Source organism: Pygocentrus nattereri, chromosome 13 (assembly GCF_015220715.1).
Source record: "Pygocentrus nattereri isolate fPygNat1 chromosome 13, fPygNat1.pri, whole genome shotgun sequence".
In the NCBI taxonomy this organism is placed as follows: Eukaryota; Metazoa; Chordata; class Actinopteri; order Characiformes; family Serrasalmidae; genus Pygocentrus; species Pygocentrus nattereri.
In genome coordinates, this window is record NC_051223.1 from 9,635,223 (window position 1) to 9,648,371 (window position 13,149).

Genomic DNA, 13,149 nt, shown 5'->3' on the forward strand with positions numbered 1-13,149 from the left:
CCCTTTTTACCCAATGTTGGAAAGTCAATGTACACCACTGTTAATGTGCACCACCGTTAGCCTGGCACTGATTTAACACTGCATATCCAATAGAATTAGCATTACTGTACTGTAGTGTAGTGATGTTACAGAGTAAAGGGCATAAAACTATTTTGCATGTGTCTTTACTTTTTGGTAAAGCACTGGCACTGACAGTATAACATGTTATTAACACTACATATAATCCACTATAGAACCAGTTAGGAGCATGAAAGTGTCCAAAATCTCTTGGTGCTGAAGCATTAAGAGTTCCTTTCACTGGAACTAAGGGGCCCAGCCCAATTCATGAAAAAACCCCACACCATAATCCCCCCTCCACCAAACTTTACGCTTGGCACAATGCAATCAGACAAGTATTGTTTTATACACCTGTGGCCATGGAAGTGATTGGAACACCTGAATACTTTTTCCTAAGCCTATTATGCTTTTCCGTTTTTCCCTTTCTTCTTGCTGCAGTTATCTGATTATTAAATTAATGTAAACCTGTTTTGAGAAGAATATCTGGACACCCTACCCCTGAATGCACAAAACAGAGGGGTAAGTGCTCAGTGGTAGGGGTGAGGGGTGAAATGAGATTGAGCCTTTTGTATCTCAGAATAATGAGTGTCTCATAATAACAGCATGGAGAAACAGGCCAGCATGACTGGTCACCTGTAACACCAACGCATGTTGTGTTTTGGATGCTGACATGCTGGTCAACCAGCATAGACCTGTTTAGACCCTTATAAAACTCATGCTGGTCAGTGCTGTTGTTTATTTTCAGCAGGGAATACACTATGAAAAAATAATAATTAGGTGCTGGATTTTTTATTTTAAGTGTAAAGGGCTCTAACCTTTTAAACTCCTCAAGACCACCGGTGGTTCCAAAACACACTTGGTCATGTTCTTCATAACGTTGATATTTCATAAGCTCCATTCAGAAGCTGGGCGTCGTATGAGGCTGTAACTCTTCTCTCCAGTCTATGGTGTCATTTTAAACCCTTATAATAAAAGAAGCTGAACTCTGTTTGTTTTTCTGCTGAAAATCTGGGCTATAAACTATAAACAGACGGCGTCTCTTCAGTGACCTGCTCTGTAAACATTACTTTTATAAAAATAAGAAAGAGCATCTTAGATTTTTTGGCTTTCAGCAGTAAATTGTAAGCATATAGTGACATGTGTAGATCATAAAACACATGTTCTGTTCATTTGAGGGGCTTTTCCAAAATAAATAAATTAATAAATAAGATAAAAAATGTACATTTATTTCATGCAGTTACTGAATAATTTGCCTTATGACTGGGTCATGTACATTCAGATGGACAAACCAAAATATACGCACGAGCATAACAGGCTAATGGTGTAACAGGTGACCAATGACTGATTCTAGTAATTTCCTAATGAGATGTAAAGGCCTTTCAATGTAAAGGAATCTAGTGGCCTCATTTGGGAGCCATCAAGCCAATAGTCACTACAAAGGATTCCTAATTGTTTTGAAAGGTCCTTTTTCAGCAGGAATGGTCTGACAGCTGCTTTCAGTGTTACGTATTTACATTCCCAGGTCACTTTAATAAAAAGGGAGTTTCTCCCGCGCTGCTCGCCATTGTTAAGAGCCACGTACCGACACGGACAAGCCTGTGAGGCAGAAGCTGTTCTGGTATCTCCTCTTTGTTTCTCGGCTCGTTTGCCTGCGCTGACCACACCCAGCCGAGTGGCTCGACCTGCCGAGCTGCAGGTAAAGCAAGCAGGAATGAAGGCAACTTCCTAGTTCGGGATAAAGTGGGTCTTTGGCTCGTCTGGACTCTCGAGCCAAACACTTCAGACATGAGCGAGAAGGAGGTGGACGGAGGAGGAGGAGGAGGAAGGGGAGGATTAATAAGAACAGACCTGGTGGGTTTGTAGAGCTACTGAGGAGGTGGTCGGGAGCAGAAAGTCGCTAGAGATTCGCCTTTTAGTAACGCCTTTGTTTTGTTTTTGCTGAGGAAGGAAACCCGTGAGGAGTCACTGAGGCTCTGTGAGGAGTTTACTGAGGCTCTGTGAGGAGTTTACTGGCCTCAAGGGGTTACATACCACCACAGAGTGGCTGGCTGAGCTTTATTTTCGCTTTAATACGGTAGAACCAGGTTACAGTGTGAACATAAAGCTCTGTTCTCATTACATTCACAAGTGCCTCCAGCTGCTTTAACCTGGCTGGGACTGAGACACTCCACGAGCAGTGGCTGTGTAGCATATGCTAGTCATTAAAGGGGAATTCCACCACATTTCCAAATTGTCAGTATACGTCAGTCGTTGGGTGGTAAACATTACATTTACATTTACGGCATTTGGCTGACGCTCTTATCCAGAGCGACTTACAATTTGATAATTTTACACAGGTAGGCGAAGGTGGTGTTGGGAGTCTTGCCCAAGGACTCTTATTGGTGTAGTGTAGGGGGCTTAAACAGAGTGTGTTTGCATACAGATTGTTCAAATGGTCGTGTAAACAGGACACTCCCATTCTTCAGAATCAGAGAAAGGTCTAGAAATCCGATAAAGAGGCTGGATTTTAGCTCAGTAATCAGATTTCTCAGTGCTGTGAACTCTTACTCTGATTTCTTTCCGATTTCTCAGTCTGCGCATGCGCAAAAACAGACGCGGCACTGGAAATAAGCGAGCAGCGTCGCAGCAAAACACTTCTGGAGTGACGCTGAAACCAAATACATGCTTAACGAAATGAAAGATTGTAATATTCTTTATCTTCTAGGTGATGCGTGTTCATATTTTCAGGTGAAGTGGCGCGGTGCTTTAAAAAAAGCAGCATGAAGCTTGAGTTTCACATGTTAACATCATGTCTTACGCTGTGAGTTTATTGGCTGAGCAGAAATCTGATTACTGTCTGACTCATGTAACTGTTTCCCCGTAATCTAATTACTCATGTTAAGGTGTTGATCGGTTTACTGACCAAATCTGATTTTCTGCAGTTATCGGCTTATTAAGTGCATGTAAATGCATTCAGTGTTGTTCAGAGCGGTTTGGTGTGAAATGTTTTAGATGTCTTTACAGTGATATTTTTTTACGAATGAAATTAAGAAAAAAAGGCACATTTAAAGAGATTTTCTTTCTTAGGACACCTTCTTGAATCCGGCACCCAATTAGTCAACAAGACGTAGATGCTGTCATGTCCAGTCTTCAGTGTTCAGTCTGCTGCTGGAGTCCTCCAGCTTGGCACATTTAATGGTTGCTTAGCTCCCCAAACAGCTTTGCTGTTCTGTAGAGAAACTTACAGGCTCAGATGTCTTTACAGTGGTGGTGATGGGAACCAGGGGTCGCCATGACTGCAACACAGATATACACATTTTATTTACCATCTAGAACCACCAGAGAACCTACACGAGTGTTCTGGGTTTGTATGTAACATTGATGGTGGTGAAATAGTGGAAAATCTTTAGGGACCATTTTTATCTCCACCTACCACTGACTCTCTGGTGGACGTCTGGTTCCTATCACCACCACTGTGAACAATTCTGACTCAGTAAGTTGTGTGTTTTCATTGGTAGATGCTGATGTGGTCCTTTAAGTGATACAGTCCCTCTATTTGATGTCAACGTTTGATTTCAGAGCTGGATTCCAAGTGTCATCAAGAAAAGAGTGTGCACGACGTTTGTGGAGGATTCGTTCAGGTGAGCCAAACCTGTTTATTTTGCACTTCCCTTGAATGCCAGATCTGCTAATGTTTGGTTTGCACCATCATGTCCTGATGTTTCTTGCAAACACCCTATTTGCACATGTTTCATGGTGCAGCATAGTAACATAATATGCATAAGTCAATTACAAAAATCACAGTGTGAGGGAATATCATCATTCCTGCCTGGTCTTGTCTGCTGGAAACAAACTTATTCTTGCCTGTTTCTGCAGAACTCTGATCCTGTAGTGTCCTGACCTGCTAGATATACATTCTTTTTCATCTAGATAGTAAATCTCGCACATATTAGCCTGGTGAAATGAAACAAGGAGGATAAAATAAGCCACTAAACTGTACAAAGAAACCCCATATATATGTGTGTGTGTGTGTATATATATATATATATATATATATATATATATATATATTACACAGTTATTGGTTAGAGGTTACCAAATTTGCATCTAGGTGGTAGACTTTTCCAGGTTTTTTAATTAGTCCAACTCTGAGTAGTGGAGCCCCCGCGACCCTGATGGAGAAGCGGCTTAGAAAATGGATGGATGGATGGAAGAATAGTGGAGCAGGGAATTTCCTTTTGCTGTGTACAGGACCAGGTTTAATCTGTACATGGAAATAAAAAAATAAAATAAATACATAAAACTGGTTGAGAAAACTGGTGGTGATGGCGTGTTGACAGTGTGTGATGGGGCTATAGGTAGAAGATGGCAGTTGAAAGTAGATGGATGATGAAAGTAATGGTGAGCGTCTGTCCTCCTGCAGCAATGGTCACCTGTGTCAGTGTGGTGGAGTGAGGGAGAGCCATGCCTCCGTCACGCTGAACGACTACTTCAGCAGCGCTATCGTCAGCCACTGGGAAAGCGCCAAGCACTCCACTGAGGCTCCTACTGATGCGTTCGGAGAGGTGGAGTTCGCCGGAGTCAGCAAAAGGCACAGCTACGTGAGTCCCTCTGTTCCATAGGACTTTGGAATTGCATTATTTTGGCATTCAGAATAGAAATGCAATTTCCATCTGCTTTAGTCTCTCAGTTGAATATATTTGAGGGAAATGTATGTGAAACAACTTTGCATTTATGTGTTTATTTATGTTTTGTTATGATTAAATACAATTTGTTTACTGTGTCAGTTCTACTGAACTGTTTGATACAAAGAAAGCTCCACTTGTGTGTTTTCTCGGGATAGCCATCTTTGTGTAGAGTTGTGAATTGTTTTTCACAGCAGGGGGTTCTCACCACTCCCCTTTCTCCCCTTATTGCTCGCTAGCAGCTCAACAACATTTCACACACATAGAGACAACTGATAACAGATTTACAAGAGACGTTTTTTATTTGTTTTCAGTAATATATCAGTATTAAAATTCCAAAGCCTTGTAAAAAGGGGCTGCTACTGGGTTACACAGCCATGATGTAGCTAAATTAGATGGGATAATTTTTTTGCGGTGGTGAATGTAATCCCTAAACTGGCAATGAAACCCCCGAAAAATTCTAAAAATACACTCTGCACAGGACCAAATTGCTTTTTAATCCCACTCCTGCCCGCTCCCATAAAATTTCACTCCGCTCCCTCAGAAAATCTGCACCATTTGTCCCTCACCCACCTGCAACCTAATTGTTTTGTCCCGCTCCCACCCACAGTCCTGTATAACTGTTTAGACTGCAGACTTAGCTTTCGCTGGTATCATGAGCTCTTTCTATAGCTGTGTCTCACTGTCTGAAGGCAGTTTGCATGTTGTACACGTGACTGGTTGCTTCTATTTGGAACTAGTTTAGAACTTCTATTTACACTGACTTTATTACTTTTTGTTATTTTGCTGCTGGATATTATTTACGTATGCCAATTATTACGTGATGGTAATATTTTAATTTGTGTACACATATGTGTTGTCCTGCTCCCACCCACCCTGGGCTGGTTAACCGCCTTTTCCCATGCGTGACACTAAAAGTTAGCGCCGCAAAATATTGTGGTGGAACATGGGGGGGAATGCCTGCCTCTAGGTGGGCATGAAGTTAGAGTTGTTTATGTAGTTCAGGCTGATAATAATACAAACAAATTAACCTTTTAGTGCCAAAGTCATACATCTATTGTGCAACCCTAGTACTTAGTAGGGCTGAAAGATTTGGGGAAAATAGCCAATTGAAATTTTTGTGCAATGAGTGTGATTCAGATTTGTGAATTTTATGTAAATTGAGTCCAATCTATAAATATGTTATCCACCAAAAGACATACTGTATACATATTGAGAAATGTATTGTGTCAGACTGCGTTATAAGGTTTAATGGTTACATTTTCCCACTTAAGACAGTGTTAAATAATTCTAACTACATAATACAATTAAAATTGCATTGAAATTGAATTTTTGATCTGTCTGCTCCAGTTCCTGCGTCTCTCCTGGGACACCACCCCTGCTACTGCCTACACCATAATGACCACCCAATGGGGCATGCCCAAGCCGAACCTGGTGCTGTCGGTTGCAGGTGGTGTCGGTAGGTCAAAGGTCAAAACCTGGGTGCGAGAGGTTCTGAGGCAGGGATTGGTCAGAGCCGCCCAGAGCACAGGTACACACTTTCTCCTTCTTAACCTGGACCTAATAACTTTCACAATGCCTTACTCTCTTTATCTGAACGTTAAAGAAGTGTTATTGTTTGTGCAAGTTACCACATGTTCTGCTCTGCAGATAACACAGTCTGTAATATCTGACTCAGCACTTATGCAAGAACAACACGTGCAGAGATACTTTGGCTGACTTTGTGGTGGTGCTTAGTGTTACAGTTGATCTGTGTAAGTGTTTTAAGTCAAATCTGGGCACTAATCATTTTAAGCCTTCACTGACGCAGCTGCTTTCCATCGGCTGGTTGATGTTCAGATAGTAAAACAGTTTTAGTAAAAGACGGGCCTGGGTTAGGTTAATTTGACTGGACTGCTCTACACATCTGGTTTCTCTTCTTTCTGGTTTCGCTTTTTTATTTAGATGGATGTTTTCTTGAAGGGCTTCACATACATCCTCGACTGTACTGATGTGTTTTCATCACTCAGAACCCTGTAAACACACGCTTGTGAGAAAATGCCTGCATGAGTGGGTCTTTAATTGTGATCTGATTTTTTTTTGGTTTATAGGACTAAAAAAAAGCAAAAAAGAAACACAGCCAGAACAAATAGCTTAAACCTTCAGGATCATTGATGGAAAAAGACGTGAACTTTGTGGAAGGAGGATGAATTATTAATATTTGGATGGTAATTTAGTAGCCGTTCTTGCAGAAATCTAGATAAGTCCTAAGTGTTTGAATTTTTTATTCTGTACCTTTTTTTTTTTAACCTGATTTTCTCCTCAATTCAGTCGTGTTCAATTCCACCCGCTACTTAGGACTCCCCCAGTCACATGATACTACCAATGCTAGGAGGGTGAAGGCACTGCTTCTTTTCGAACTGCCACTCACGCAACATCATGGGACAGCCGAACGCGCTGGAAAGCACCAACCGCCAGATCTGTAATGCCAGCTAACAGACGCGTGCGCTGACTAGTGTCGCATTGAGTGATGGGTGGGAGAAGTGGGTCCATCCTACCCACCCATAGAGAGCGTTGCCTGTTGTGCTCTCTTGGACTCCCGGCTACTGGCGGCTGTAGCATCACCAGGGATCGAACTTGCGATCTCCTGATGACACGGCCAACGCTTAGACGGTTGTGCCACTCGGGAGTCCCTATTCTGTACCTTGAGTCATATCAGTTGGTGAGAGCAGTAGATAAATACATTGAACATTTAAATACATACATTTAAATACACTTAACCTTTTACCTTTACTTTCAGCCTTCCTCATTAGTTGATATTATTTTTAACAATGGTGAACCATGACTATTAGAGCTAGCCCTTCAGTTTGGACCATAAATATCAAGAAAAACAGCTATTTTCCGCTAGCACGCCTAAGGAATGTCTAGTAGTATGTTAGCACTAAGCTAACACTACTGCATGTGAACATATTTTGGCCTTTCTAGATTAAACTGTAACATTTGAAGCATTCGATATGTTTTATATGAACCTTACATTAACACATAATTGATTTTGTATCAGTTTTACAGTAAATATCCCTGACCCGGAGCTGCCCCTGCTGTTTTCCATTCTTGAGAAACTATTTACAGTCAGTGATGTATCTAGAATGTCTAAATAGGACTAGTGTCCTATTTTTTTTTTGCACAGAATTGGTCCCTTGTTTTAAATCAAAACATGAGTGGTTGATTCCTCTGTCACTAATTATGTTGGTAGTTAATCTAATGTCTAAGGCCTTCAGTTCAGCTCCTGAAGTCCTAGCCAATGGGAAAGCAGCTTGGCTGTATCTGCCTATGTACCACAGAGAAAACAATCCTGATTGGATAGTTTTCCATTGGGCGTTTCAAGATTGTAATGCTTTTGTTATTAATGAAAACAGTGAAATAAGAGTAGTATTTTTTTAAATAGTGGGATTCTTTTAAATAAAAATGAACTAAAAATAACAGACATAATTTTTTATTTCTGGGATTGTTCCTGGATTTATTTTATCTTAAATTCTTTGCATGCATTGACTTCACTTGCTTTGTAAGGGACTGTCAAGGTGTAAGATTTCAAGCACAGTCAGATGCTCGCAGATGAAGGTTACCGAAAGGGCTTTACTGAGTTCCAAGTCATAGTCAGAAGCCAGGCAGAGTTCAATTCCAGAAAGCACACATATAAATAGATTAGAAAAAGTATGAAACCAAAAAGGAATAAGCAATATCATGGTCGAAGAGACAGGCCGAAGGTCAGAATCCAAAATCAGAGAAATAGCAAACAAATCCAACGGGCAGGGCAAAAGGAGCATAAACCGGAAAATGAGCAGCAAGAGGTCTTACATGAAATACACCACGATATAAAAAACGCTTAGTAGATCAACAAAGTGTCAAATCAGTACCTCGCAATATTTCTAAGCTATAGCCTGGGCTATATACTATTTTAGGTACATCACATGACACATAACATAGGTGACCTTGATCAAAATTCCGGAGACCTGGAGCACTGATAGGAGCGCGGAGTCACATGAGATCACATGAGTGATCTAGAGGATTCTGGGAGATTGAGTCCATATCCAGAAGGGGTTCAGGAGGCTGACACAAGGCAGTTAAATAGCAAAGTGCTAGTGTGGGGCTTTTTACTGCCTGACCTACGATAGCACGCTTAACTGAGATTGGCTGGACAGTGAAAACGGTCTATTGAGTTTGACTTGCTGTAACATACAGTGGCCTTTTTGCAACTTTTATGAGCTCACGTTTAAATTTAGCTTGCTCCTCGCAGTGGGGCCTTAATGGATGATCATGGTTCAGAGGTTAAAGATAAGCAGCTGTTTGGCGCCGAGAGTCATATGCGACTTATCAGAGATGACTTTTGTGTAGCTTTATCAGTAATATGGCTGTAAATTGTTCTGGTTTTATTGTATATTTGTGACACCGGAGACAGACATGACCCGTGTCCATTGAGTTTTGGGACTCTTTTCTGCAACTTTGGTGTAGTTCAATGGATTCTGCCGCTCAGTGGGTGACCTCATGTCCTTTCTGTGTGTGTCCCAGTAGAATAGGCTAAAAGAGTGGCATGAATAAGTAGTAAGTGATGAGTTTTAACTCTCCCAGATGTCCTATGGCAAATACGTCCCTTCCTACATTCTGCTGAATTATTCACTTTTAGTTTACTTCAACAAGCAGAGCGCAAAGTGTTTATTATTTAAATATGTTTTATTATTTTATTATTAATACTTTTCATTTGTATTGTCATCAAAATATACATGAAATCCACAAACCTGGCAATTCTGCTTGTGAAGCACCTCACTGTCATGGCTAATAGCTCACTTACATTAAGCAGGCAGTAGATTGTCCCCAAGGGGGCACTGTTGGCACTTAAGCAGAGTTGCCAGGTTTGTGGATTTCACATCAAAATGCTGTAGTTTAAAATGCAAAAGTAAAAGTGCAGGCTGAACATTCTACTCCAAAAATGTTATATTTGAAATAAATACAATTAACTGTTGCGTTTCGAATTGGGAACTTCAAATTTGGGGACTTTGTAGGGTGGGAAAGATAGTTTTATAATAAGTCTGACAGTAGACATTTGTATAATATTGTATATTTTAATATAAATACTTGTAAATATTGTATATTTTAATGACAATACACATTAAATTAATAATTAAATAAGAAAATATTAATACTTGGGACTCCTTGTACCATTTTTAAGATCATGTAAGCACAAAACACTGTGATATCTTATTGTATTAATTATTCCTCTCCACATGTACAGGTGCTTGGATCCTGTCTGGAGGTTTGCGGGAGGGTGTTGGCCGGTTTTTAGGAGAGGCCGTGAGGGATCACGCGACTGCAGCGTCTTCGGACTCTCTTACTAAAGTGGTGACTGTAGGCATCGCTCCGTGGGGTCTGGTGGACCACCGGGAGCAGCTGGTAAACACAGAGGTAATAACACTCTGTTTGGTGATTATAATACTCTGTGGATATCAGACTCCTTGACTCCCAGTTACATATCGCTATCTCCATTTTTCACTTTTTGACATGACTTGAAAAAGCTTTTCTCTCTTTGCTTTGTGTGTTAATTTTATGATGAATGGACTGAAATAAACGGCCCAAAATTACTTGGTTCCATTGACTTACATTAAAAGTAAAGTATGTTTTTTTCCTTCTTCAGTAAAGTTACCATTTTGGAGATATGACAGAAGTGATATATTTTTCCAATCAGTATTTTACTGCGAATTTGATTACTTATGCCATCAGCATATTTCAATTAATCATTTTCTTTAATATACTGAATGTGTGGACTAGAAGTGCCCAAATGTTGTTCCTCAGTGAAACATGGTGGGGAGATTATGAAGTGGACACATACGCTGAGAGAAGCGAGATTTATTAGGGGCAAATCCATAATCAGGGTCTAAGAGGGTCAAAGAGCCAACACGGAGAGATGGAGGGACAGACATAACGGAAAGGAACACAGACTAGACACACAACGGAGGCCAGAAGAAACAACACCATACAAAGACCAGCAACTAACAAGGGAAAACACAGGGCTTATATACAAGAACAACGAGGGTTAACAAGACACCGGTGAAAACAATCAAGGGCGGAGTCTAGAAACAAGGGGGCAGAACAGGGAAGAATCAAAACAAGGAAGCACATGGACATGACCAGAGGTAAACAAAATCACATGGAGGACTGGGAGGCGCCATTCGTTACACGCAGCAATGCTTGTTGTGGTGCGAGGGCCAAAAAGACAAAACGGTATATAAATAATGAAGGAAGACTTAATTAAAAATTTAATTAAAAGTTTTTCATAATATACTGTTTCCACAAGAACATATGTAAAAGCAAAATAAGAATTTAAGAAGTTACACAATATTAAATATGTTTGTTCTCTCACTGGCTGAGGGGGTGGGGGCAGAAGGGGTTAGGCTAATTTCCTGGCAGGCCAAATTAAATGTCCTCAGCACATTCACAATAACAGTAGTTTTCAGAAAACTCAAATAACGCCTCTTATACATTAAATGTAAGATTAAAATGGACGATATGTCTGTTTTTACATGAAACGCGTGACCATTGATTGTGATAACATCTTTGTGCTTCATCCAAAGAAAACAAATGCATGCATGCACAATTCACCCAACCCTCCCTCTGTGTCTTTCTCTGTCTTCTTTGTTTCAGGGCAGTTTTCCTGCTGAATATTATGTTCCAAACAGATCCCAGGACTCCTGCTATCTGGATAACAACTATCAGGCTTTCCTTCTGGTGGATGATGGGAGCGTAGGCCGCCGAGGTGGCGAGGCTGGCTTCAGAGCTCGTCTGGAAAACTACATCTCCCACCAGCGCACGGGCAAATGGGGTGAGACTGTGGTTTATTTGAAACAGTCTAGTAAATTGACAGTGTTTTGTTTGATATTTAATAAAAATCATTCCCATGTTAGGCATAAGTCTTAAACTGGGTGCTGAATGTTTTATTCATTTGGCAGTATTTGTGTGAGAATGTTACGCCGCCATTTGAATTGCTAATTTCTGTGTATCCAAAACCAAAATATATTTGTGTTGTCAGACAGCGGAACGATGGACATCCCTGTTCTGTGCACACTGGTGTCAGGAGAGCCCTACATGCTTGAGGTGAGCTAAAGTGACGACTTTTAAAAAAACACATGCATCTGTTATAAAGGCTACTTTAGTTACCTTTGATCAAAATTGGCAAATGTAACCCGGGTGATGTCTATTCCCTCTTTGTAGGGCTATGTCTGTTGTCATGACCAGGTTATGTATTTGTCATGAATAGTACCTTATTACAGAAAAATGTTACTAAATAATCAGATGTATAGATTTTGCCTCTTGCCCCAAAACGTACTCAATCACCCAAGATGGGTTTGTTTTGAAGTTTGCTTCTTTCTTTCTTTCTTTCTTTCTTTCTTTCTTTCTTTCTTTCTTTCTTTCTTTCTTTCTTTCTTTCTTTCTTTCAATCAATCAATCAATCAACCAATCATTCAGTCAGTCAACCTTTATTTCGACTTGGAAGCACATTGAGGATGTTACTCGCAAGCAGAATTCAGACGCGTGCAGATACTGAAAAACGGTGGCGTGGCGCGGTGGGTAGCGCTGTCACCTCACACCGAGGAGGGCCTGGGTTTGATTCCCCAGCTGGGTGACCCGGGGTCCTCTCTGTGTGGAGTTTGCATGTTCTCCCCGTGTCTGCGTGTCTGTCTGTCTACCCTGCGATGGACTGGCGACCTGTCCAGGGTGTATCCTGCCTTCTGCCCGATGACTGCTGGGATAGGCTCCAGCACCCCTTAGAAAATATGATAGATGACAGATACTGAAAAAGAGAGATTTAATCTCAAGTGGAGGAAAATCCAGAATCGAAGTCGTAATACAGTCCAAGGAGTCAAAACACAAATCCAACCAGAAAGGCAACGTAGCAAAAGGACAAAGACAGAGAATCGAGAATCGTACGAGAAAAGCAAGGTCAAAAATACACGAGAAGACAATCATAAACAATCGCTCAGTAGTTTACCAGGAAACAATACTTTGCAACAATCCTATTCAAAGCCCGGGCTTATATACTATCTAAATAGGACATGGTACCCAGGTGTTGCGTGTTAGTATTCCGGGGAATACTATTGTGAGCGCTGATAGGAGCGTTTAGCAGAGTCATAGGTCACGTGAATCCCTTGTGTATCCTGGGAAATGGAGTCCTCAAATAAGTCAGAGGGACACGTGACAGAGGATGATAATTTATGATGTAGCTGAGCAAAATACACAGGGATTGAAAAGGTTGAAATTAAATTGATCAACTAAAACAAACGAAAATCAGAAAGACAAAATGATTTATAATAAATAAATAAATAATTAAAAAACAACTCTAGGAAACCGGCATAAAATATCAATATAATATAATAAAAACACATTAAAATAAAGTACAAGG

General features: G+C 40.6%; 1 protein-coding gene across 1 annotated transcript in view; it reads left to right on the forward strand.

Annotated features, from left to right (window-relative positions):
• The first annotated feature begins 1,660 nt into the window (after nt 1-1,660).
• LOC108441156 (transient receptor potential cation channel subfamily M member 4-like) overlaps nt 1,661-13,149 on the forward strand; it is a 40,935-nt gene continuing 29,446 nt past the window's right edge. The window contains exons 1-7 of the mRNA XM_017720513.2: nt 1,661-1,908; nt 3,616-3,677; nt 4,460-4,637; nt 6,072-6,252; nt 9,988-10,157; nt 11,394-11,571; nt 11,779-11,843. Coding sequence (XP_017576002.1) covers nt 1,843-1,908; nt 3,616-3,677; nt 4,460-4,637; nt 6,072-6,252; nt 9,988-10,157; nt 11,394-11,571; nt 11,779-11,843 — 900 coding nt within the window. The 5' untranslated portion in view covers nt 1,661-1,842. The remainder of the gene's footprint in view (nt 1,909-3,615; nt 3,678-4,459; nt 4,638-6,071; nt 6,253-9,987; nt 10,158-11,393; nt 11,572-11,778; nt 11,844-13,149) is intronic.